The sequence below is a fragment of the Calypte anna genome, chromosome 13 (genome assembly GCF_003957555.1).
Source record: "Calypte anna isolate BGI_N300 chromosome 13, bCalAnn1_v1.p, whole genome shotgun sequence".
Classification (NCBI taxonomy): domain Eukaryota; kingdom Metazoa; phylum Chordata; class Aves; order Apodiformes; family Trochilidae; genus Calypte; species Calypte anna.
Genome location: NC_044259.1, coordinates 10825294 through 10850221, shown reverse-complemented (window position 1 = coordinate 10850221; position 24928 = coordinate 10825294). Strand labels below are relative to the sequence as shown.

The 24928-nt window shown below is 41.1% G+C and overlaps 2 protein-coding genes across 3 annotated transcripts in view; one reads left to right on the top strand and one right to left on the bottom strand.

The window, feature by feature from the left end:
* The first annotated feature begins 1585 nt into the window (after positions 1-1585).
* On the top strand, positions 1586-5906 carry LOC115599049. Its single transcript, XM_030458937.1, has 2 exons — positions 1586-1665; positions 3422-5906. Exon 2 carries the CDS (start codon positions 3424-3426, stop codon positions 4414-4416), a length of 993 nt encoding a protein of 330 aa, XP_030314797.1. The 5' UTR covers positions 1586-1665; positions 3422-3423; the 3' UTR covers positions 4417-5906.
* Positions 5907-13572: 7666 nt separating this feature from the next.
* Positions 13573-24928, bottom strand: part of CNOT6 (CCR4-NOT transcription complex subunit 6) — a 30508-nt gene continuing 19152 nt past the window's right edge. Inside the window, exons 4-12 of one of the 2 annotated variants that reach the window (XM_030458935.1) lie at positions 24111-24196; positions 22963-23067; positions 22803-22871; positions 21822-21979; positions 21175-21329; positions 20092-20246; positions 19247-19477; positions 18370-18572; positions 13573-17694 (exon numbers count right to left, since the gene is read on the bottom strand). In XM_030458935.1, coding sequence (XP_030314795.1) covers positions 17482-17694; positions 18370-18572; positions 19247-19477; positions 20092-20246; positions 21175-21329; positions 21822-21979; positions 22803-22871; positions 22963-23067; positions 24111-24196 — 1375 coding nt within the window. In that variant the 3' untranslated portion in view covers positions 13573-17481. The remainder of the gene's footprint in view (positions 17695-18369; positions 18573-19246; positions 19478-20091; positions 20247-21174; positions 21330-21821; positions 21980-22802; positions 22872-22962; positions 23068-24110; positions 24197-24928) is intronic. The other variant, XM_030458936.1, reaches the window with a different exon arrangement.

Genomic DNA, 24928 nt, shown 5'->3' with positions numbered 1-24928 from the left:
GGAGACATTTCCAGCCAGGAGAAGGGACTTTCCAGGGGAAGGGAGTGGTTTCAGAGATTTATATAAAGACAATGTGTCTATGCACATCTGCACATGGGGATTTTTTTTTTTTTGCTAGATCAGTGATTTTCCTCATGAAGTGGTCTCCACAAGCTTTATACCAAAGCTGCTTAGAGTAGCTGAAGTCTGAGGGTTTTTTTTTTTCTATTAGATGGTAATTATGGTGCCTGCAAGCAAGAGAGACAAATTTAAGCAGTTGGTTCTTACTCCTGCACGAACTCAGCTAATCACTGTTATTAGCAAACTTAATGCATGAAGGCTGAGGGGTCATTCCAGCTAACTTCAGCTGTTTGGCATCAGAAGTTCAGACAAACAGCTCAACCTTGCACACCTTTTCTATTTAAATACTAAATGACAGCTCCAGAAAGCAAATAATTTCTGCTTTGAACCATACCCTGAGGGGATACAGAAGACTTTTGAGCTGTTTATTACTTTCCACTGGAGATAAAGAAAGAACCTGGATGATGGGTGTGGGCTTGGGCGACGGAATCAGCAGCCAAAGCCGGTTCCAGCCTGAGCTCTGGTAACACTGAGGTGATCTGCAGTAACACTAAAGCAGGGATTTTTGATCTTTGCTGTTCTCTCCATCCCTCCCAGAGGCTCAGGGCAGGTGGTGTGATCAGCAGCAAGGTTCAGAAACAGAGCTTTCAAAGCTCCTTCCAAGGACAGCACTGGGGAAATAACAGCAGCAGGAAGATGCAGCTGCGAAATGTTCTCCTCCCCACCCAAGGTGATGCTGCAGCAGAGGCTATCAGAGGGATACAGGAGTTCTCCTGGAGCTGCAATCAGTTGGCAGCACGTTAATCAGGCAGAAGACAAAGGCAAATCCTCCCTGCCCAGAGCCCCACAAGGTCAGAGGAGGCAGAGCCGTGTGCGGGGCTGCCCTGGTGCAGTTCTGCTCGCCCAGACACCAACTGGGATGATGCTGGGGGCAGTGGGGAGAGGGGATCAGAGGAACAGAGATCTGGGGGGTGGGAGGGATCCAAGGTGTCTGCAGTGCCTCCACAGTGGACACATCAGGGAGAGGGGAAGGAGGAGAGCAGGTAAGGATGCTGCAAGCACTCCCTGCTCTCTCGGGCAAACCTGGCGGTGTGGCATGAAGTTGCTCATGAAATAAGGCAGAGAAAGAGCAAAAGCAGCTGGAAAAAAAATAATCTAAGGATTTGCCATTCATCAATGCAATACGATGGCACTAGGGCTTTTCACACACACACACACACACACCCCAGCTCAGCCCCTCCTGCAGCACGACCACCCCACGGCACTCGCGTTCCACACGGGAAAATGTAACCAAATGTAACCAGGCAATGGAGGGAGGAGCAGGGATTGCTGTTGTTGTTGTTGTTGTTGAGCATCCCCGGGTCCGGGTACCCGTGCGCTGTCCCAGTGCTACAGAGAGGCTGTGAGATGCGGGCTCTGGGGCAGGGCAGGCAGCCAGAGGGATATATTTAGCAACAGCAACAAAACAGGCAGCGAGATCAGCTGACGGGAGGCAGGAGCCTGGTGCTAAGACAACATCCACTCTGTACCCAGAACAGGGAGGCAGAGACAGGGAGAGCTGCAGGAGCTGAGATCCACCCGAGCCAGCGCTGGGCAGCAGCAGAGGTAAGGGCAGGGAGTCCCAAAAGCTGGGGTCTGAGTGAGGGCTGTGTGCCCAGAATTGCTGGGAAGGACCCAGGACAAATCCCCAGGACAAATCCCCAGGACAAATGCAGCTGGGGATGCTCCTGGTGTGGCTGGGAAGGAAGGGGGCTTTGTGTTGTCTGGGGGCTGCTGGGTGCTGGCAGCATGGGATGGTGGGTGCTGGTGGGGTTGTGGGTGCTGGTGGGATGGTGGGTGACAGTGAGAAGGTGGGTGACAGTGAGAAGGTGACCTCGGCACACTGGCCATGCCAGTGATGTGCCCCTGGGTGAAGGGGATCACATCTGGGTCGGAACTGATCCACCCCATCGGAAGAGTTTTACAGTAAATAGGTAATTTAATTTCCTCCTGGAGGAAGGGCACGCTGACAGGACTTAGTTAATGATTAGCACTATTTTAAGATAAAATGAGGTGCCCTGTGCTGGTTCTCTGAAGCATCTGCCTGCCCTGTGACACAGGGTCAGAGGAGGCCCCTGTCCTGACACTGCTGAGGGATGGGGGATAAGGCAGGGGAATGAGCCACCTTTTTAACGCATAAAGGGACGAGAAGAAAGGAGCAGGCAGCCTAAGGAAATGAAAAATCCATAAGGTTTAAAACAAAGATCTGCTGCTCTCAGTTCAGCAAATCCCAGCGTGGCTGACTTTACCTGAGATAAGAACCAGTAAAAACCAGCATCAGCTGGGGGAGGGATGGACACGCCTCAAGCTCTGCCCTGGGCATTGCTCTCCATACCTGATCCAGAGCTTCAGAGAGGTGCAACTAAACCAGATTTGTTTCCAGCAATGACAAGCAAGACTTAAAAATAGCTGGCAAAGCACTTTTGTGTTTAATCACACAACAAAGCCAGACTGTGTCGGCAGATTATTCACATACAAACTCCACTGGGGAGGGGAAGATTGTACAAAAAAAAAAAAAAAAAAAAAAAAAGGATCTGGGCTATGTGGTAATTTCTGCCAGAAGATTAGATACACAAAGTACAGAGAAGAGTATTTTGAAAAAAAATATCAGTACAGTCAGCAAACACTGCAACATGAAATATTTTTCAAAAAGTCTTATCTGACTAGTGGGAGCAGTCTGATGGAAATCCATCATTAAAAGAGTTGAGGATACCTATTTGAATATAAAGGACAGGAGATAAATCCTTTTGGCTCTACATAAGCATTTGGGGAAGGACCTGCCACTCCATAACTACACCTAAAAACCACTGAGAGAAAAATGCATGTTTGCACATTACCACCCACAATTTCTAGAAGAGTTCAGCTGTAAAGTCACTGTATTTATGTGCTGCTTCCCATGGGGTAGATCAGCTCCTTTCCTGTTGATATCAGCTCTTGCCAGTTTGGACACAAGTCCAAAAGTCAGAGTCCTGCTGCAGTGAACAGCCCAGCAGAGTGTTAAGTAAAGAGAATATTTTGGAGCAGTTTGTCCCTTGCTGCACCTGCACCCACTGCTCAGCCACCACCCCCCTCACCTTGCTTCAGAAAGAAGCTGATTTCCTTAATGAACCTGTTATTTTTTGCTGCATTTAATCACTTGTCTTCTTTTGTACACAAGGGCTCCTCATGAAGCCAGGAATATAAAATTACTGTCAGCAAATTTGAAAAAATACAGCTTAAGAAAGCAGGAGGTGGCTCAGGTAGCATGGACTTCACAGAGACAAGCCCAGAATTTCTTTCCCTGCCTTTCACATGCTGATCACATCTGGTCTGTTCTTTGCAGCCATGGCACCCCGGGTAAGACTGAGCCTCTCAAAGCCTCTCCCAACCATACGTGAAACCTACGAGGAAGTTCTGGAAGATCCCACCAGCAACCCAAAGCCCACAGGAAGCACTGCAGCCAGCCCAGACCTGCATTCCAGTGATGATTACATCCAATCCATTTGCCACCTTGCCAGACCCACCTTCCCTGGCCTTCCTGAAAGCAGCCATAGGGTTCAGGGCAGAAAGAGCTTGAAGACCCCTGAAGGTTTGTTGTGGTCTTCATCCCTTGGGGGAAAACAGCAGGAGAAGTCAAAATGTAAATTGACCAATTTCATCTCAAATGTGGTGCCCATGGGAAAAGTGATGCCTGCAGAAGATGACTTCTGGTCCAGAGATGATCCCCTGGCCCAGATCTATGCCTGCACAGGAAAGCTCTGTTCCTCCAAGGCTTCTTTGCACAGTAAAAGCTCCAGCACAGGTTCATCTCAGTGCAGCTCTTCCTCCTCTAACACTGAACTTCAGCACCCAGCCACAAATGAAAAAGCCACGGGGAAACCCAATTTGCCACCAGTGTTCAGTTTTCCAAGGCTTCCCTCCCCAAGACCACTGCAGAAAGAAGCAGTCTGCTCAGAGCTCAAGTATCTTAGAAGAGATAAGGAAGAAGTTTTAGGGAGTTCCCATGGTCAGAAAGAATCCAGCCCCGTGCTCCTGACCATTGCAGAGCCAGCACTGTGCCCATCCAGAGGGAAGGTGCTGGGAAGCCCAGCCCTGCACTGCTCTGGAAGGAGCCAGAGTTGTTTGTTCAATGCAGCAGGACCTGATGAAAAAGAAGGGAAACAAAATTCTCACCATGACCAAAATGTAATGGGTGATGTCCTCACTAAGCAGAATTCCTCCCAGTGCTCCCAGGCAGCTAAAAAATCCATGATCCATAACTGGATTTCAGAGCACAGATCTATCTGGAAAGAAGCAAAAATAAAAGCTTGTTTGCTCCCAGCCATTGCTGAAGTGTGAAGAAGTAGCTGCTCAGAATAATCCTATTCACAAGATACAATCACCCTGTGCCCTACAAGCTCTCCTTGGAGCCCTTACACAAAACACATGGCTTGGATGTGCATGCAACTCAGGCAAACCTTTGTGACCCATCATCTCTCTCATTAGTGGGCAAAGGGAAAATTCAGAGCCTCTCCCACTATGGAAACAGCAATGAGTCCTCATTTTAGAAAGGGAAGAGTTCATAGAGCAACTGCCCCCATGGACTGCCTAGGACAGCCCTGAGCATAGACAAAAAACCTGGAGAGTACAAACCCCATCTGCTCAGGAGCAGGAGAGATCTGCAGGAACTGCAAAGCACTGGTGGTGTCCAGCAAATGCCAAGCAGGCAGATGCTGCTCACACCTGGGTACAGAAAGGAACATTTTGATGGATGCTTGGACAGTACAAAATGTGCTCCCTGACAGACACATTTACCAGGACACTCACAGTGCCAACACCAGGACTCCCCTGGAGAGGTCATCTGTGAGTGCAGCAGGAGCAAGAAATATTTTTTTAAATCATAAGAAGTCTTTCATGAGGATTTGCTAGAGGGCAACCTGGAGACTAGTGCAGATCCTCTGGGTGGGGATTTTCTTCTTGCTTACCCTGGCACTATGCTGTTACCTTTGCTCCTGTGGCAGGAGGAGAGCCAGGAGCCTGGGTGGGCAGAGCTGTGCCTGGTCTGGAGCTGGAACAACCTGTGATGCCAGATGAAAAACCTACACACCAGGCTGGTATTTATCTGAGTGGGAAATAATCATTTCTGGGTTTCTGTTCATACCTGTGCTTCTGTGTTCTCACCTGCTGACAGTTTTTTCTTGGTGCTAGGAAACTGAAACATGAAGAAACAAAACCCCGCACGTGCATGTTACAGCCATCCAGCACAAAACACATGAAACTCTTGTTACTACTAGGAATAAAACTTTTGGCACAGAAGAGAGCAGACCAGACTGTTGGTTCAGCTTCAGCTAAGACAGGAAACACCAATGGAAAGCTGTAATTAGGAAAATGCTCACAAGCAATTTCTAAACCACCCTTGAACAGACTGAATCAGAAAGCAACCTCTGCTCAGTCCCAACATGAGTGTAAATACACTCGAGGATCAAAAGCTGAGCATATTTGAGCTTCTCCTTCTCAAGTTTCTCATCTCTTACCTCAAATATTTTTTCTCCTGTTGAAACACATCAGCACTAAGGAGCTGAACTGCTTCTCCTTGCTGTTTCTGAAGTAACCACAGAGGAAGAACAAAAGTGAAAGCTGCTCCAGCCTCGATTAGAGCTGATGGAGAGCTGCATCACAGAATGTGCCAGCCTGCCCTGCCTCCACCACATCCTTCCCTTCCTTCTCAGGTGAACACTGGGCTTTAGGTGATGCTTGTCCTCATTGCCCTAATGACATTTTTTCTCCATGTGAATATTTATGACACTGATGCCTAGCAAGTCTTGTGCCAACTGCATGTGTCCCTGCTTTTGACAAAGAAAACAAATAAAATAATTAAATCAAGCTGCTGTTTCCATTACTGCAGAACCATGGGTGACAATTTTCAGTGCAGGGATGATCCATAGCACATGAACTTATGACTTGCCACCCAAACAGCCTCTCACCCCAGCAGGTCACTGACAGAGCCTGGGCCCTTTCTCCACACATTCAATGCCTTGCAAAGCTTTTTAAGATTTGTCAGGGTCAGGCCTTCCATTTCTAGGACCCAGGCAATTGGTCCTGTGCACCAGCAGGATCCTGTAGCTGTAGGTAAAATCCTCATCCCTGTGGCTGAGGCATGGAATGGCCTTTCCCACCTCACTCCTTGGGGATGCTGATTCCCTGAGTCAACACCTTGATTCCTGGGGACGTTGATAAAGATGGAATCAGCTCTGGGTCTGCTCAGCAGGAGGCTCCTGTGTGCCCACTGAGCAGTTGGTGGTTCAGGTTAGTGCAGCAAGGCTTGGAGGCATGAAGCTTTAGAGGAGATTGGTTATTCCTGGAGTATATTTTTTCTTTAGGGAAAATTGAGGTTCTCCTCAAGACACTGCCCCACAAACCTAACTCCTGGGGCCACCAGGAAAAGCTCCCCCTCTTTTCCTCCATGTAAAAGAGATGCTGATGAATCACCAGCCTGCAGAAGTCACACCCTGTTCAGAATGCTCCTAGACAAAAAAGAAAACCTTATCTAGGATTTTAGGTCATGGAGGGAGAGAAAAGCCACGCTGCTTCCATGGCCAATCTCATGGTAGCTTCTGCATTTGAAGTCACTGGCAGAAAAACCTCATTTAGTGAAATCATCAGAACTGCTAAAGGGATTTGGATTAATTTGAGTGGGGAATTGGTATCCAAATCCCACTGGCACATTCAGTCTCAGCCTTCACAAGCAGTCCATGGGCTAATGTGCAATTTTGCTTGCATGGTCATGCAGCTTATTACTGCTGCAAAGAGTAAATGCATTTGGACACAGAAAATCACAAACAGAATTTACAAACCAGAGATGGCCAAGGAGAAAGAAACTTGTCCCACCCTTTCCTCAAATGCTTGCATTTAAAATGACAAAGATATTTATCAGCTCAAAGCAATATAGCAAGGCTGCAACCAAACCTGTAAAACCCAAAGCAGCTCAGAAACTCTTCCAACAGCTACAGCACACAGAGACTTGTCCACCCCAGAAGAGGCTTCTCTGTGCCAGGATGGACAGCCAGGGAGACAAATGTTGATCAGAAAATTAAATATAAGCCAGTGCAATGTGATTACAGACTGGGATAAGTAAAAAATGGGTCTCAGGGAGGAAACATAATGACCAGAAACAAGTTGGAGCAGATTTAAGGGCCGCACAAGAACAGGCAGGTGCAAGGAGGTCCAAGAGGGAGGTCAGCAAAAGCAATTGATAAAAAAAGATCTTTAAATGTGAACTCTGAAGTTAGGATAAAGGCAGCCACTTTTTTTTTTAAGAAAAAAATCTAACTCTTAAAGCTCCAAGAGAAAACATGGTGTGTAATTTAAGGGGGTCAGACCCAAAGCAGAACACAGGGTCCCTCCACTAAAAGCAGAGGCTTTGTGCATCAGGATTTCCTCATGCCCTGAAGTGCCTGCAATTGGATCATTCATTAAGGACATTTTTTAATTAACATTGAGCCCTCCTAGGTGGAGAGCAATGATAAACAGTGCAGAATGAAGCTAAACTGCGGGGAGTGACTAAGCAGGAATCCCTTTGCTTTCAATGCAACCCTTGTATGTCTGATCAGCAAGGTGATTAATGGGAAAGTGCTTTGTTTTTGCAGCTGTAACTGTGGACAGAAGGGAGATCCAAAATCATGGCTGAAAGCTTTTCTGCTTCTCTTTGAAGAGTCAGATCACTCAAGCCCAGCTCTCTGCCCTGCTCACCAGAGCCCATGGGTGTTTTTGTGGATGGCATCACTTCTGTGGGTCACAGTTGACACCAGTGATGACCTCTGAAGAGCCACATCATGGGCTCATGGCCTTTTCTCATGCTCTGGGATTCTCAAGTATAATTTGCCTGGCATGAGCCAGCACTGATGAAAAATCCAAACTGTGTAAATAGAGAAATAATGTCCCTGGCAATCACAGCTTTCCTGGAATTAATGCTCCTGGAGGCAACACTTCCAAGGACTCTTGGGAGGAGCTGTAGAAAAAAGCTGGGCATTTTTGGAATACCATCTAGTTGCTACATAATGTTTGACCAAATGCCATTTAAAATCAAAGGGAGCCCCTAAGTGCTTTGGAATGGGCTGGTAGAGGGAATATTTTTCTGCAGCATTCGAAGCACTGATTTCCAAGAGCAGCTGATGAAGGAAGCAGATTATTCATTTATTTATTTGTGTGTATTTTGTCAAGTGTTTTCTTGTCTTTGCTTTTAAATTAATCTTGCTGAAAGCCCTTCAGCCTGCTGTGATCTTAGCAACAACTGGGTGTTAACCACAGTGTTTTATCTGCTGCACTTCACACAACTTACAGGAACTTTTCCCCTGTGATCAGCAATCTCTGTCCCACAGAGTGAGGTGGCCATGCAAGGTGAAAGCAGAAGCAGACAGAAGGGAGACTGCCACATCTCAGCTGATGGTGGAAGATGACACCTACAAGTCAGCTGAGTTTTGCTGAATCCTTTGTTATTTTTCCCTTGGTCACATGTATATACGAGAGAAAATGGCTTCTGGTTTATACCAGAGGTGCTGGGCTGCAAATTTGATATCTTCCCTTCACTGGGTGGAACTGACTTGTGGCCTTTTGGAAAAGGCAGATACCACATCTTGAGTGCCCAGGCTTAGCTTCAGACCAGGCTGTTGGAGTGAGGGGATGTGGATGGAAAATGAAAAGGAGACAATGCAGAGAGAAAGCATCAGGGCTCCTTGCTGTGCAGGGTCAGCTCCTGGAATTAATCTCTGCAGGATGTCAACAAGATAAAATTTAGCAGGATTCAAGAGAGGATTAGAAGTCCTGTGATCAGGAACACTTGTGCAATGCTAACTGGGTCAAAGAAATACAAGAGAAATTAAGCATTGTGCTTCCCTGAAGGGCTGAGCTGGTACCAGCTGGATTTAAAACACATTCCTTCCCACCTCCCCTGCCCAATCTTTTTATAGCAACAAGGAAATAGAAGAATCTAATACAAAGTGTCTTCTCTTTCCTTGGAACAATAAAACATTGCCTGCTTGAGGAGGTCCCCGAGAGCCCCATGGTGACTGATCCACGCTGCAGAATGTGGTGAAACCCTCTCCTTGTAATTTTAAAGGTAGGAAATGGAAGCTTTGACTTCTCTGCTGCCTCTCTGCTTCAGATCAAATCATTTTCAAGAAATTAATGAGCTCCACAATAAACCAGCTTCAGATGAGCTGTTGGGTCTCCACCCTGAAACCTTTTTCTAAGCATAATTAACCAAACTAATTGTTGAACTACACAACAGCATCAAGTAGAATATGATGTGGGTAACAGCTGAATCCAAAAGCCAACACCAGCAGCGTGGCAAGGAAGTGTCAGGGGGCAATGGTTTCTACTATTGAAAGGTCAGCAAAGCAAAAACCCCAGTGAAACGTTGGACTTCACTCTTCAGGTGAACAAATACACACCAGCTGCTCCATGGCATCTTTTCCAAAATTGTCTTTTTCATTAGAAAGATGATGACAAAAAACTATAGTCTTTGCACATTTTTCTGACATGGTGAAAATACTCTTGGCACAATGTGCCAGAGGGCATGGAGCACTGTGTGTGATGGCAAGGACAGTCAAACCTACTCCAACCTCACCAGTTCACTTGATTAAACTTCACTGTCTTCAACCAAAGGATTCTGAGATAAATGTCTTTCTAAAGCTAATGCTAGCAGAAGAAAATTACCTGGTAATCTCAGTCCTGCAGTGAAAATCTTTGGACCCTGTGCCCAAATACAAAACTTTATTCCTATGGATCAGTACAAATGATATGGGATAGAAAGAAAAACAGGTCAGCATTTAAATAGCATCCCATTAGGCCTGGCAGAAAATTGGGATGTCTGTTTCCTTTGGAATTTTGGTATTTGAAAATTGGTGCAGTAACAGCTGCTGCCAAAATTGCCAAGGAACCAAACCCTCCCCAGACCTCCCTACCAAGTTCTGTAGCATCCCATGCTGTTTGATCAATTCTAGCAATTTCATTTCAAAATGAACTTCAAACTGTTTTGCAAAATTGTGTTTTCTATTTTCCTGCTCTTCCAGGCACAGCAACACTTCATCCAATCTGTCCCAGCTTTGTCAGACTGAGACACGGTGGGGCCATAAGGACCCAGCTATCAGACAGAACTCTCTAATTAGCATTTATTAGAATTCTCTCCTTTCTCATTAACAGTATCAAGGGCAGCATTTACATGGCAGTTTGTCACACTTTCTTTTTTTTTCTTTGGTAAGTGTTTCTTGTTTGGACCATATTAAAGCAGTAGGACTGTAAGATTTTCCTGTTCCAAGCTCTCTCATCCTGACCCACACTAACTCCCAAGTTATCTCAGCTCCATTGTACTTCAACAGACAGCACCAACTGTATCTTTATGGATCAGGGCCTTTGCAGACATATTTAAGGAGCCACTGCAGTCAGAATCTTGGAGTATTTTTAAAATCATTTCGAAAACCAAGCACTGCACCAAAGGCATTTCTCCTGCTGGGGACAGAGGAGTGATCCAACTCCCTGGACAGACTGACAGCATGTGGCTCATCCTGCTGGGAGGTGATATAACCAGATGAAACAGCAGTTTTCACATTGTATGATGTGAAAGCTTAATTAAATTGTACAGCCATACCTGAGGCTCAGGACTGGACTCAGAAACGTGAACCCAGTTCAGCAGAATGTGAGTTCCCATGCTTGGTGCTGCAGGTCAGACACTTGCCTCTTGCCTGCAGTGGTTTGGGGGATTAGGGCAGATCTCAGGGGAGATTGTTCTACACACACATCTGGTAAATTCATTTTTGGTACTCCTGGAATTTCATTTTTTCCCAGTGAAAGCCTGGTGGAGTTAATGGAAAATTTCCTGTTGACTGTCTTGGGCCAAGCCACAAATTTCTACCTTTTTGTGATCTCCTTCCTCCCTCACTGGCCCCTGGATGAGGGATTCCACCTCCGAGAGAAAATACTACCAAGAATAATCCCAGGACTTCCATCAGTATATTACCTAAACTTAAACCAGAAATTCTTCTAGTTTAATAAATACAAGTGCTTGCAGGGATAGCCCACACTAACACAGAGGTACAGCCTCTCAGAGAGCAGCTAAGGAAATCTAAGCCTTCAGCTGTTTTACAGTTCATCTTAAAACATTGCAAAGGAATAAAAATTCATAAACTCATGTGGAGAATCTGAAAATCAATATGCAGTTGGGAAGATAAGCATATTTGGCTAGCTCCTTTCTCTCTGGGCAATGCACTTAGACTTCTAACTGAATATAATTGCTTTTATTGACTGGAAAACTCACAACTGCTCCAAGACAAAGAAACCTCCATCTTCTAGGGTGTTAACCAAGACAGATCTGTATTTCTATCCAGTTCCTTTGTGCAGTAGCCTACAACTCATAAATGAGATATTAGCAGCTGCTCCTCCCCAGATGGCAGGTGGTGTCCCATGACACCAAGAACTGGGTTCCCAGCATCTCAACACACAACCACCCTGACTGTAGCACCCTGGTGTCACTGCAGCCTGGCTCATGTCCCCATAGAGCCCAGCAAAGTGCAGAGAAGAGCCAAACAAGAAAAGGTCCCAACCTCATCAGACAACTGAGGTGTTAGAAGCAGCAGTCATGTCCTCGGGGATCCCACATTGCTGGGCACACACAATTCCCAACACTCCCCTCTCCCACTGCTTGAGCTGGGAGAGGTGGGAAGGGAGAAGGTGGTGAAAAGAAATCCTTGTGCATCTCTAGAGTTCCCTCCATCCAATCTATGATGCCAGGGTCAGCAAAACCAGAGCATTGCTGGGTTCAGGTCTGGGTATCACAGGTCAGAGCTCTCCTGGCCAAAAACCAGACTAGTAGCTGCTATGTTGTTTTTTGAAAATCAGTAAGTCCAGCCCCTGAAGAGCAATCAATACCATCAGCCAGCTTATTCATTAACTATTGGCACCCAAAGAGAGCAGTGTGTGCCCTGAACTAGAAAAACTAAACTAACTAGGAAAAAAATACTGTGCTCTGAACAATTAGCTGAAGCTTAAATCTTTGTGGGTCATTAAAAGCCAGCAGGAGTGTATATCTGGGTTTTCTTTCTGTAGTATATTATGTTTTTGTAACAAACATCAGGCATTTTTAAGAGATGGATACTGTCCACTGACACACTGAGTAGATTTAACCACAACAATCCTTATCCAAACAGACAGCCTGTGAGAACACCAGGCTTATTTTGGAGTAAGAGAAGATGCCCCAGAGGTCCCTATGGCTTATTTACTGCTTTCCATGCAGAGTTAGTGAACATTCAGAGATCAAGTAGTGGCTCTGGGTTAGGAGGAGAAGATGAAAGGCAAGAAAGTAACCAGATCACTCACCTTTAATGAAGTCCAGCTTCTCCCAAAGGTTGCTCCACGTACCTTGTGTATTCTTGTTGTTTCCACTTTCTTCTGTTTCTCTTCCTTCCCTCTCTCTTCCTCTCTCTCTCTCCCAGCTCAATTCCAGATGCTTTAAGGCTCCTCTGTTCTACCCAGGTCAGTAGAAAAGAAATGCCACACAATCACTTGCACTCATTTGGGACATTCCCATCAGCTCAGGCACAAACCCAGCTTTGTGCTGTCACTGAGGAGCCTGTGGACACAGGGCATGATGGACCAGTGTAACTGGGATTCTGGCCTGAGTGGTTTTGCATCCCATCATATAATGCTGCAGTTATTTTACTGCAAGTTGAAGAAAGACATTTTCTCTTACATGGCTTAGGACCACCAGACACAACCTCAGATCAATCCTTTGACTGAGAGATGCTTGTATCCATAGACACACTCTGGACAGGAATCCAGGCTCTCCATTAATTTTGGCAGTTTTGCTACAGAGAGATAGCCTAAAACCTACATGCCAGGTTAGCAGATATTCCTTAGGAGCTCAAAAACTCCAGTTTAGAACTATGACACAACTGTAACTCATCTTAAAACAACACTGCATAGATTAAACACAGCAGGAAAAAGCTCTATAAAATGATTTTGCCATAAAAAATAGGTCATTTTTATTCCCACCATGACAGTTGGATTTATCAAGCCAGAACTTAATTGGCATGGATGATACCAAGACAACTGCATCTACTGGAAATGGTTCATTCTTCAGCCTAGATTCCCACTAATACTCTTTAAAAAATCATTCTACAAGCCCTGCTTTGTGGATGGCACTCTGCAGCCTCTCTTCCCTGTGGCTCTCAGTGCAGACCAAGGCTGTGTTGCACACACCATCTAGTGGCAAGACTGAAAATGTGATGATGGGAACTAAAATTCCCATAAATTATGGGATTTATTACTCTGCTGGGCACTTATATCTGCTTTAAGACAGCAAATTGAAAAAACACAAACAAGCTGAACACTCCAGGGCATGTGGTATTCACAGAAACACTGAGCTAGGTAACTTCTTGAAAGCAAAGTGCCAACATACTGGAGGACGTGGGGCTGAGATCCAAGTAGGAATGAAGTTAAAATATGAATTAGACTTCAAGAACGTTTGAAACAGATATTGGATTTATTGGTCAGCTATGAGTAGGAAAATACATTGGTAAAGAAAAAGAAGACCCTGTATATAAATATAATACTAACTAGTTAAAATTTGACCAAGAAGAAAGTTCCACTGAAGAGAACAGTAAAAGCCCTTGTTTACCATCAGACCATATTCAGTTTCCCATTTATCTTATTGAAGAGCTGCCTATAGACAAATGCAACATTCTTTGAGCTTAGTGCAGATAATGTGCTGGTTTTTTGTTACATGAATGGTAAACAAGAGTTAGTCCAGTGCATTACACATTATACAGAAGTACTGTGAATAAAGACTAAGATATTCTATTTTAGACACTACTTAAACATACCAAGACACTTAAGTATTACAGATTTATGCAACCAAAAGAAAAGAAGAGCAGTTAACATACTAAAAAAATACTGTGTCTGGCTGGATGAAAAAGGCTTGCTACTTAAGCGGTTAAATGAACTTTTTAAAAGTTTTACAGTGTTAATTAGTTTTGGGTTTTTTCCCCAATGGTGGCATAATTATTTTGTCTTTCATACAGGCTTTGTGTCACTGAGAGAGCAAACCATACTCTGTGTCTACTCGGAAAAACACAAAAAGCAAACCCAACCCAAAACTGAAACAATATTGAGCTACTTGCTAAAGTTATAGCAAAGATGCAAATACACAATGTTCTTAAAGTAACTTTTGTCAAATTTAGCCAAATTTACATTTTCTTTTTTAAAAAGCTGCTAAAAGGACAAAATAATTACAACATGCACCAACTTACATACTCTTCCCTTCCCTACTTGTGTTATGTTAAAAGCAGTAACTTGTGGTATTAGTCTTGTAATCTAATCAATTCTTTCAGTTAAAGGTATATTTCAATTTACATTTTGACACCCAGGATTCTTGGTAAATGTAAATAAAACTAGACAAGATAGGACTGACTGTACTTCGAGTGAGAAAAAAAGCCTTGTCTAACCTAAATAAACCCTTTCAACCCCTAAGGGTGCTCTGTGACTTTTGCTATATGTGCTTTTACAACAAGAACACTGAAGGTACATTATGGCAACACCCAAAACTACCTCGAATAAAAATATTGCAAATAACCATTTCAATGTTGAAAACTATGAAGCAAACATTTTGATTTTTGTGAAGACACGGTTTATTGCCTTATTCTATGTTATAGCTGGAAACTGAGACTTTTGAGTTAGATTTGTTTGACACAGGACTGTATTTTCTCTGACAGATCGCTTGACAAAGTTTAGCTCAGCTGTTTAGGTACCATCTGGTCTTTCCCTATATTCAAAGTATTTCTCCTTCCTTCAGCCCCCCCAGTCATAGCTGCAGTCCAGTAAAACCCAGTGAAGTCAAAGGAGTGTCTTCAATGTGTTCTAGGGTTTTCAATTGGGACCCAAAGGACTAGTACAAAAGCTGGAGGAAAGAGTTATTTTAATGGATCCTTAGACTGTACGGTGACTAAGAAGGAACAGTTGTGTCTCCAAAAGCACAAGGGGCCATATTTCAACACGTTGTCATAAATTCAAATGTTTTTAAGACTAAGAAATACAGGAGAACACAGTGGATAAAGCTCAAACCTTTAGAATCTAACAAGTGCACTCAAGCTCCAGCATCTATTAAAGTAAATTATCCCCCTCTAAGAAATACAAAATGAGTAAGTGCTTCCCTTCCCCTTCTGTAAAGCTTTCTGGACTCTATGCAATCCAGATAATCAGAAAAGAAAAATAAAAGTTTGCTCAGTTTGACAAGCTAGACTGGCTCATCATCACTGGAAATTGTCATGATGTACATTACCAAGACATCATTAAGGAAACATGAGTAAAACACCTTTTATTCACACTTTACAAAAAAATCCCAAAAAAACCAAACAGAAAAAAATAACACTACGCATTAAGTCTACTACAGCAATACTACCAGCATTTCAATGTACTGATTATAAACTGGACATGTTTGGTGTTTACACAACTAAACCCAAAACAAAATAACCCCAAGAGATCAGGTCCCAGACAAGGATTCAAGATCAAAATTTCTCCTACTGAAATTTTAAAATGTGTATTTGACAAAACCGAGCTGTTTGCAATTTTCACTTTCAACTTAAAACAGAACGGTTTGAGCACATTTCTGTGCTTTTCATTTAAAATTTTTGAATCATTATTACCAATCCACTCTCCTATATAAAAAATTCACAATATTTAGAAAGTTTTTTTTAATGCTCAGTGTCCTTTTGCTTCCCTGCCCGCAGCTGAAACAAAAGCTGTTAAGACCAAGCTCTCTACCTCTTTTTTTTTTGGTTGTTTTTACATCGATTAAATTGTTTTAGTTTAAGAAGCTGATAAATTCTCCTGTTTCAGATACAAATAGACAAGTTAAATTTGTAAGCTGTCATATACTTGGCTTCATGACACAAATGGCACTGAGGGTACACTATAACTTTAGTCTTGCTTGACACTTTAAAATAAGACTTGGTCACTTTAAAAAAATGATCTGAAGAATTGTCTTTGGGACCTGTACTGAAAATGTGTTTACTTTACACTGCTTCATCAATAGAAAATGTAAGGTTGGGGTTTTTTTTCTTCAAGGAATTATACTTTCTGAAACTGAGGAACACACTTAAACAGAAGAGAATTCACATGATAGTAATTTTGAGTGGGAAAAACAGCACTGTGCAATGACACTGAAAGAAGCAGTGCATGGGTATTAGAAGCTAGAAACTGTGTACCCATAACCTGAACATGTTCAAATAGTGTGATATTCAATGCTTCACAAAGGAAAGAAAAAGATGCCACAGCTTATACAAAAGTATCTTCATAAAATTTTCACAAGTGTTAACATTATTTAAAAAAAATAAAAGAGGATGCACAGGATCTCTCTGCATGCACAGGCAGTGCTAGTTGAGAACAAATTTAAGCAGGCACAGTGGAGATAGGACAAGTATTTAAAACAGAATGGAGAAGCTGTACACAAGTATCTCTAAATTTTACTTCAAAAGTTAAGAGATGAAAAAAATATCTGAGTGTATACACATCAGCAATAACTTTCAATCCATACAGGTCTACTTATATTCACTGCTTAGCTTATCTGTTCTATGAGAACTTGATGCTTTTCTCATTTTTTTTTATGTTTTTTTTAAATCAGAAACAGACTGTATTTAGCTATCTCTGTATGATACTAAGATTTTATAGGTTTGGATTTTAAAAGCAACGTCCTCAATTGAACATAAAAAGTAGTACAAAAGGGCTAATGAAACCCTAACAGTGCAAATCATTAGCAGAGAAAACCTGTGACAACCTCTTTTACAAGCTGGCCTTTATAACACATGAAAACAGATAAAAATTTAGCCTTAGTTTACAATACAATCATTTTCCAAATCTGATTTTTCTTTTTTTTTTTTTTAAAGTACAAAATCTCATAAATCAGGTTTTCTGTTGTTCATATACAATCAATAAAGGCTAAATTCAAATTCTATATTTTACAAACAAGTCTGAAAAAGGAGGGAGTGAAGTACGGAATAATGTTCTGTGGATGTTCCTACTGGCCTCAAAAAAGTAGTGCTACAGATAACTGTGCAAAGAGAATACACTGTATAACAATTCCCTATTTCAAGGCATGAAAATGTCAGGTTGGAGAAAAGAAACAGGAAGGTTAATTGTAACGTACTAAAGAAAGGTGCAAATGCACCAATCACTGTCAAACAGTATACAAAGTATATTGGGCTCAGAATTGTGTCTGTTGATAGCACCTGGCTTTTACTATGTCTTTAGCAAATAATTAGATTTAAGATTAAGATTATTAAGAAAAAAAAAATCCCTGTTGGCCATACCTCACTCCTCTATATTCAGATTTTACAATTGTACAAGTTAGATTGAGGTTGCCCTCTAAAATGTACTTGACTACCTCCTGCCAGGGAGATGGATTCCATTTACAGGAGGCAGGAAAGGCAGCAAGAGCTCCAGTTGTGCAAAAAGTGAGAAGTGGTCAGAAGGGATGAGTGGATGTGGACAACCACTTATATTGTTCTCTATTAACCAATGATGATCCAAAGGTCCAAGAATGCCAAGTATGTTTAGCTGAGGTTTAGAGTAGAAGATGTAGTCAATAATACCCTAAAACAAGAGAAAAGATAAAAATCAGTAATTAGTATATACTCTTGACTTGGGGTATTGTTCCAAACATAAGGCAAGCCCAGTATTAAGTGAAATGGTACCACCTCTTTCACAGCACATCATCCATTCAGGAGCATTCAGCTTGCTCTATTCCCATACTCTGCTCAATATAGATGAGGAAAACGAAAGAAAAAGTCTCTCCTCTGCTCTGCTTTCATGGGTTCTAATTTCCAGCCTCCTACAAAAGCTTCATATCACATTCCTCTGCTTTTGGAGAGGAAAAGAGCTCTTTGTTGCCCCTGGTCTACAAAGCACTGAGAGTTTTCCAGTAGCAACATAGATTATTTCCTCGCAGTTGACAGCTTAAGTGACCCTGTTGTACTATTTCATTTAGCTTGGAGTATTAAAATACCTTCCTATTTACAGGGAAGGTTAACAGAATCCCAACTCTTGCAAATCTACTACAAGTTACTAACAAGAAAAATTCTATTTCTAGGAGACTAAAGTGTTGGGCACTCTAGTTTGCTGTTTGGAAAAAAAAACTTGGCAAATTTGCAGTCAGCTACCCAAACGGATTAATTTGTTCAATCTCACACAGCAAATCACATTAAATAATGTGCTAATTAAATAACATCAAAATAGAGAAGTTTTCCATAACTTCAGTCAATTCATTACCTTGAAGTCAAATGTGTAATTTGTATAAGGCATTAGACCATTCTCATAGGCACTCTTCAACTTAAAACCGTGTGTAATTCTTCCATTTGTTGTTCCATTTTTCCCATTACAGCTGAAGTTAGTAAGACTTTCATTGTACCTCAGTTCCTTAAAATCTTTGTGGTTTGTTTCCACTCCACCAGTGCTCAAGTACTCAACAACACCTACAAGGGAGGCACACGAGAAGGCATTAACATGGATTCAGCAGATCTCTTCTGAGTCATACACACAACCTTATGCATTATAAAAGCAAAACCTCTACACATACACAGTAGTCAGCAGTACTTTTTATTTCAATACAACGTATATGAATATCAAGAGCAAATGTCACCTAGAACAAAGTGAGACAGGCTTTGACTAGAAAAAAATAGTTAGGAACAGTCTGACTGTGGGGAGATGAAAGAAGTGCAAGTAAAATTCTATAGGTGCTGGCTCCAGCTTCCTCCTCTCCAGGCTTTCAATGTTCTTCAGTTAAAATATTTCAGAAAAAGCCAACTTTTGTGCCACTACTGTAGATAAAGTTAACTAAAAAGGCTGCAAAGCCAAATTGACAAGTTCTTTTTGGAAGATATTTTCTTCCTTTTCATTCCTATAATAATAACAGTGAAAATCCTTCTGAAAGATCAGACATAGCTACACTACTGCATAGGCAATAATGTCACTCACAAAAGAAACAATTCAGGCTCTCTCCTCAAATATTTTTAGTATCTTTAGCACTTATGACACCAAACCAATATATTCCCCACATTTAACACTCCTTTAGAAAAGTGAGACCTTAAAATTTAAATCATTACACACTCCAAACAGTCTTAAAAAATAAAAAAAATGGAACTCTTACCAGAGTCTGGTAGAGAATTGAGATCTGCACACAGTACAAGTGGAATGGTTCCAAGTTCTCCCGAAACACCAGGTTTGAGACTACGAGAAGCTTTATCAATAATGTTCTTTACCTCGGACAGGAACATCATAGTCTGAACCAGCTTCACATCAGAATAATCTGGGTCCCAATGCATATGTGCATTAGCTACAAGAACCAGCTGCTTTTCCATCCCAAGATGTGGCTTTCCAGCTAAAATTAAAAATCAGTTCTTTACCTTACATAGCCAGCAACAAAAAGCACTATTATTGAATTTTAAAAACAAGATGTTTGAGGGAAGGAAAAAATAAGATACCAGTGTAATTTGAAGAGAGTTGATGCCATTTTGTTTAAGAGGGTTATACAGCCTCTTACATCTACAAAGTGTTTTAGTTGATGGTTTTGAATGCTTTATATGAATTAACAAACAGACTATCTTGTTTCATGTAATGCTATCGTATCTAAGAATACTGTAAATTAACATAAGTAACAGATAAGCATGACAGTGATGAAAACAAGTTAAAAAAAAAAGTTAAAACCCATAAACACGTGACTAACGCCGACTCTGATACCTGTATATAACTTCAAGGACAAATCACTTAAACTCAAGTCTTTGTATTTTCTAAGCAAAAAAGGTTTAAATAGAAAAAAACCTTATCATTTAAGTGATATGACTATTCCTTAAAAACTCTTCAGATGTCTGAGAACACAATATGCAAAGTTACATTCAGCTGTAGAACCAATTTTTCTGGTTTACTGTAACAAAAACCAATTTTTCCCACTTACAAACTACAACTAATTAAAAAATTAATCTAGATAGGACTTACATGACATTTCTATCAATTCCTTTCGCAGTTCTAACAATACAGCAACTCCAATGTTGTCTTTTGTCATAACTCTGTTCAGCATAGCTTCTGAACCTTCTGAGTTTGCCATAGCTAGTTGATTGAACTCAACAGTATGTTTTTGAACCAAAGTAAATCTGAAAGAGGAACATCATACATGGGTTTTTTCAGCAGCCAGATACAAACTTTGTAGGCAGTTCTCCTTTTAATTAGAGCTCGAACACCTTTATGATGTGAAAATCTCAGCCAATCACATAATTTCACAAAACCCTAAACTGAACTCAAAGGATAGTTCTCCTAACACTTTTAGTATGTTTTTTAAGTTATTATAAGTTATTATTTCCAGAGAGAGAGAAACTATAGAAAAGTTGTGCTCACTTTTAATTCTGCACCAGTGTCTAGATCAAATGCACAGGTTTAAAAGAAACTAAATCATATTTCTGAGCCAAAACAGATCTTGCACAGGTGTCCTGTGTGGACACAAAGGAGTGGAAGCACGAGGAGGAGGGGACATTATTACCCTTAAAGCCTAAGTGTTGTACAATATGACACAATCAGCAAGTGCTGCAGCTCTTAAATACTGAGGTTTCTTTAGAAGTGAGCAGTGATATTAAGTGCCTTATCTTCTGCCTTATCAGCAGGCTGATGTATCAAAGAGTCATTATTTGAGGTCTGATTTCAGCAGTTTTGAGGCTTATCAATTCTTTCAATCAAAGAAAAAGAAAACAACTAAGACATTTGCTTCATTTTTCATTATTAACCCCTAATGGTTGGGACACAATCAACAACTGCATTATAATTCAGTGCCCTCCTAAACATACACTACTTTAATGGAATGAAATTTCAACAAAACTTCATGGTAAAATTTTCTATTTCTAGTTACACATAGAATGATTCCTCTTGTCCAGACCACTCTTTCTGATAATAGGAATTATCCATCAGAAACAATGAGTGGCTACAAAAAGGGCAACTAATGCCAAACTGTTAGAGCAACAGACTGACCTGAGAAATGGTGTGAAAGACAACAGGACACAGCAGAAGGCTTTGCAAAGCATATTAACTTACTTTTCTGTTTTGAAAAATATTGCACAACCATCGACATGTTTTCTTTCCTGTTCTGACATTGTCCTAGCTCTAGATTTTGGACTGAAGAATCCATTGTAGCCACGTTCCTTCAGTTCTACCAGGAAAAAACTGTAGTACTGCTCCGTTTCAACCTCCTATAAAGTTGTAAGACAGCACAGCATGAACGTACAGTTAGCAAAATACACAAGACTGGTATTATTTAGACTCTTCAGAAGTGTAAATCACTTTCAAATTAGATTTAGGAAAAAAAAAGTAAGAATTAAGTACATCAGAGAATGCAAATTTGAGCGATATTCCTATTTGAAGAAAATATAAATTAATTTCTGTAATCCCTAGAGTTATGATTATCTCAAGCTTTTTATTTGAAAATGTGTCAATTATAGCCCCACATACACACACAGGCACAAAGACAGCCTCACTTACATTTCTTTGATCAGCAGCTGCTGGTTCACATTCCAACTGTGTAGGCTGAAAAGCATTCTTTTGATGTCAAGCAACCAATAATGCTCTAAACACCTCTTTTTTCTTTTGTTTTCGGAAGGTTTTGAAAACAGACCATTTACTGTAAATACATTTAATACAGAGATACCAGCAGATGGGAAGAGAAAAAGAAATGTATCTTTTACCTGAAGACTTATGATGTCAGCATTGCAGCTCAGGATTTCCTGCATAATGGCTTTTTTTCTGTATTCCCAGTTCAATGCCCAAGACGGGCAGTAGCCATACAGCTGCCGGGTAGCGTATTTATCACAGAGCACGTTGTAACACATGACAGAAAACAATGCTGCAGAAGAGTAATTTTACTCACACACTGATATATTTACAACAAAATATATATATACAATTATGTTCTTCACTTTCATCTTCTAGCATTTAATTAGAAAACAAAAAACAACCCCCATCTCTTCTTTAGAGTCAGTGCAGTTTACTGTAGCAGGCAAATTTACTTTATGCTAAGCCATGCTCTGCTCTGAAAAGCCCAGAACAAGGTAAATGTATTTTGCAAACTTGCTAGTTATACCAAAAAGGTTCAAAAGCTTTTCAAATAGATTATTTAAAACCGACCTTATTTAAAATCTACCTTAATTATTACCATGGGTAATAACTGTTTTGAAGACAACATCTGCTCTCTATAAATTTGGAACAGGAGTGCAATGAGACAGTTTGGGGAAACCTGGCAGGTAATCCAGCTGCATGGATTTGGGATTTTTGTGTTTTGGGGATTTTCTGGTTTGTTTTTTAAACTGGTTACTCAGAACAAAAAAAGAAAGACATTTTTTTTGAAATTACACTCATGGACCTTCCTTTTTTATTTTCAACAAATGCTCAATTAAGCCTGTTGCAATTCCTGTTTAACTAACTGTGGATAACAGTTTCATTTCCACCAAGGAGAATACTAATTAAAAAAAAATTACTTCCTAGTAAAAAATGGGTAATTCTGGAACATGTGCTTAAACTCAGATAGAATTAGTTCAGCCAGCTGGTCAGCACTGTACAGATGATTGGTTAATTCAAGCACTCATTTTCTCCAGTTGATAGTAAAGATCAACAGCTTCTATAATAGGGAAAAAAAAAACACAACAAAGACTCTGAAATTGTTACAGTACCTGTTGGTCTTGTACGGTCTGGTTCTTGCAACATAATCCAAGACCTTGGAGGTGGCTGTTCTGTTGAAACTATGTGAACGGATTAAAGAAGAGATACAAAAAGTGATAATCAAATTTATTTTACACAGCAGAAATGTATGTTTTAAGAATGATCACTTACTTCTTTTTGCAGTACCTGCCAAATTATCAAGCAAATAGTTCAGTAGCCTTCGCGTCCCATCTGGTTCCTGGTAAAGGTTCAGAATGTCCTGTGTGAGCGGATTTCCTGCAAACAGATTTTCAGAAGTACTGAATAAAATATACAGGGCCATTATCAACTTACACATCAGTGTTCAGAGCTGACATCTCTGAGGAAAGATAATGCATCTGTTACAAACTACTTCAAGCTTTCAGATCTCAGGTCTTCAGTCCCACAAAGCATTAGATGTTGTGAATAGCTCCAGTGAAGTTAACCCCATTCCCTCCAGGGTCTGTTTTCTCAGTGGCCACTCCAGGGGCTTTTTTTGGATCCAAGAGTGGGGGACAGGCAGGCAGAGCACATGAGGCCAAACAGAGGAGCCACCTCTGCTTGCTTTACTTGACACGAGTGGAACATCCACCACCCACTTATTTGCAGTCATATCTACCTACAAGCCTATGATCAGCCAAATGCATAAGCAAGTTGTGAAAGTTCTCATGGACAACACACACTGAAATCATCCCGTTTTAAAGGGAGAAAACCAGACTTTTGGTGCTCAACACTACTTAGAAGTGTAGCATCACTCTGTGCTCCTCATTTTGTGACAATGGCTCCCCCAAGCTCCACAGTTTTATAGCTAGAATCCATGCAGTTAAGATTAAAAAAATATGGAAAGATATTTAAATTGCTGGTTGCATAAACAGTACAGTACCCTACAGCAGTACAGAGCACACTCCCTTTCTGGTTAAATACCTAGAGTTACCTGCAGACCATTTCTTAGTTAAAGCAGCTCTGTATCCAAGCTCAAGCAATATAAAGCTTCCACTCACTCCGCAGAAAGAGAAGCAAACCTCTTTATATGTGGAGTGCTCCCAACTTGGGTTGGTTTGTTGTTGTTTTTGTTTGTTTGTTTGTTTTGGGGTTTTTTTTGTGTTGTTTTGTGGGGGTTTTTTCTTTTTCAAAATAATCCCTAAATGACAATTTTTACAAATGTAGAGTAAGCAGCTACATCTGGGATTCAGCAACATCTTATAATAGCAGTCTACAGCCACTACATCTCCAAAGCAGTATCATTAAACAAAGCACAGATGAAAAAAAAAAAAAAAAAAAAAAAGAAGTAGTAGTAATACCTTTCAGACCCAAAGTCTGTAACTGGAACAGTTTTCCCAGCTCAAAAGGTAAAACTCGTAACAGGTTGTTATTTAAATGTAGTTCCCTGTGGAAAGAGCAAGAATTATATACAGCTGAAAACAGCAACATTTGTCTTCAGGAGTACAGTATATGAAGTTTAACTAAAAGTGAAACAACATAGCAGTGAACCACAATATTGAAAAACTCAAAGACTAAACAGGAATAGTTAGGGAAATCCTGCAGGTCTCAAACACACATGCACAGACAAAATACATATTATGTTAAAGTACAGAGGAAAGTAGCTATTTGGCAAGTTTACCTTAAAAAGTCAGAGATTTTGTAGATATTAGCAATAATTAAATACTTTCACAGAAAAAACAATAACAGCTCTGACAAACCAGACCGTGAAACAGCTCAGTTATGAGTAAAGCCCAGAAAAAGGGAAATTATATCCCAGAATACAAATAAACAAAAAATCCAGGACTGGGTTGGACTGAGCTGGAAGAATGGCACAGCAGTACATTTTCTCTCTTGGATGAAAGAACTACTTTCTCTGATGATCCTTGCTCTGCAGAACCTACCCCCTCTACACAGCAAAGGGGATCACAGCAAATCCCACCAGTTCTGTCAAGCAAATCAAGAGAATCCATTTTACAGCAGAGCTTTCCAAGACAACATGGTACAGTGTTTAATTTTTTCCTCCTCTTTCCACAAAGATCAGAACTCTCATTGCTCTGACACCTTCTTCTTCAAGTACCTGCAGTAAAAAAGGAGCTGCAAGGAGCCTCAGCCAAGCTTTGCTATAGAGACCAAAGCC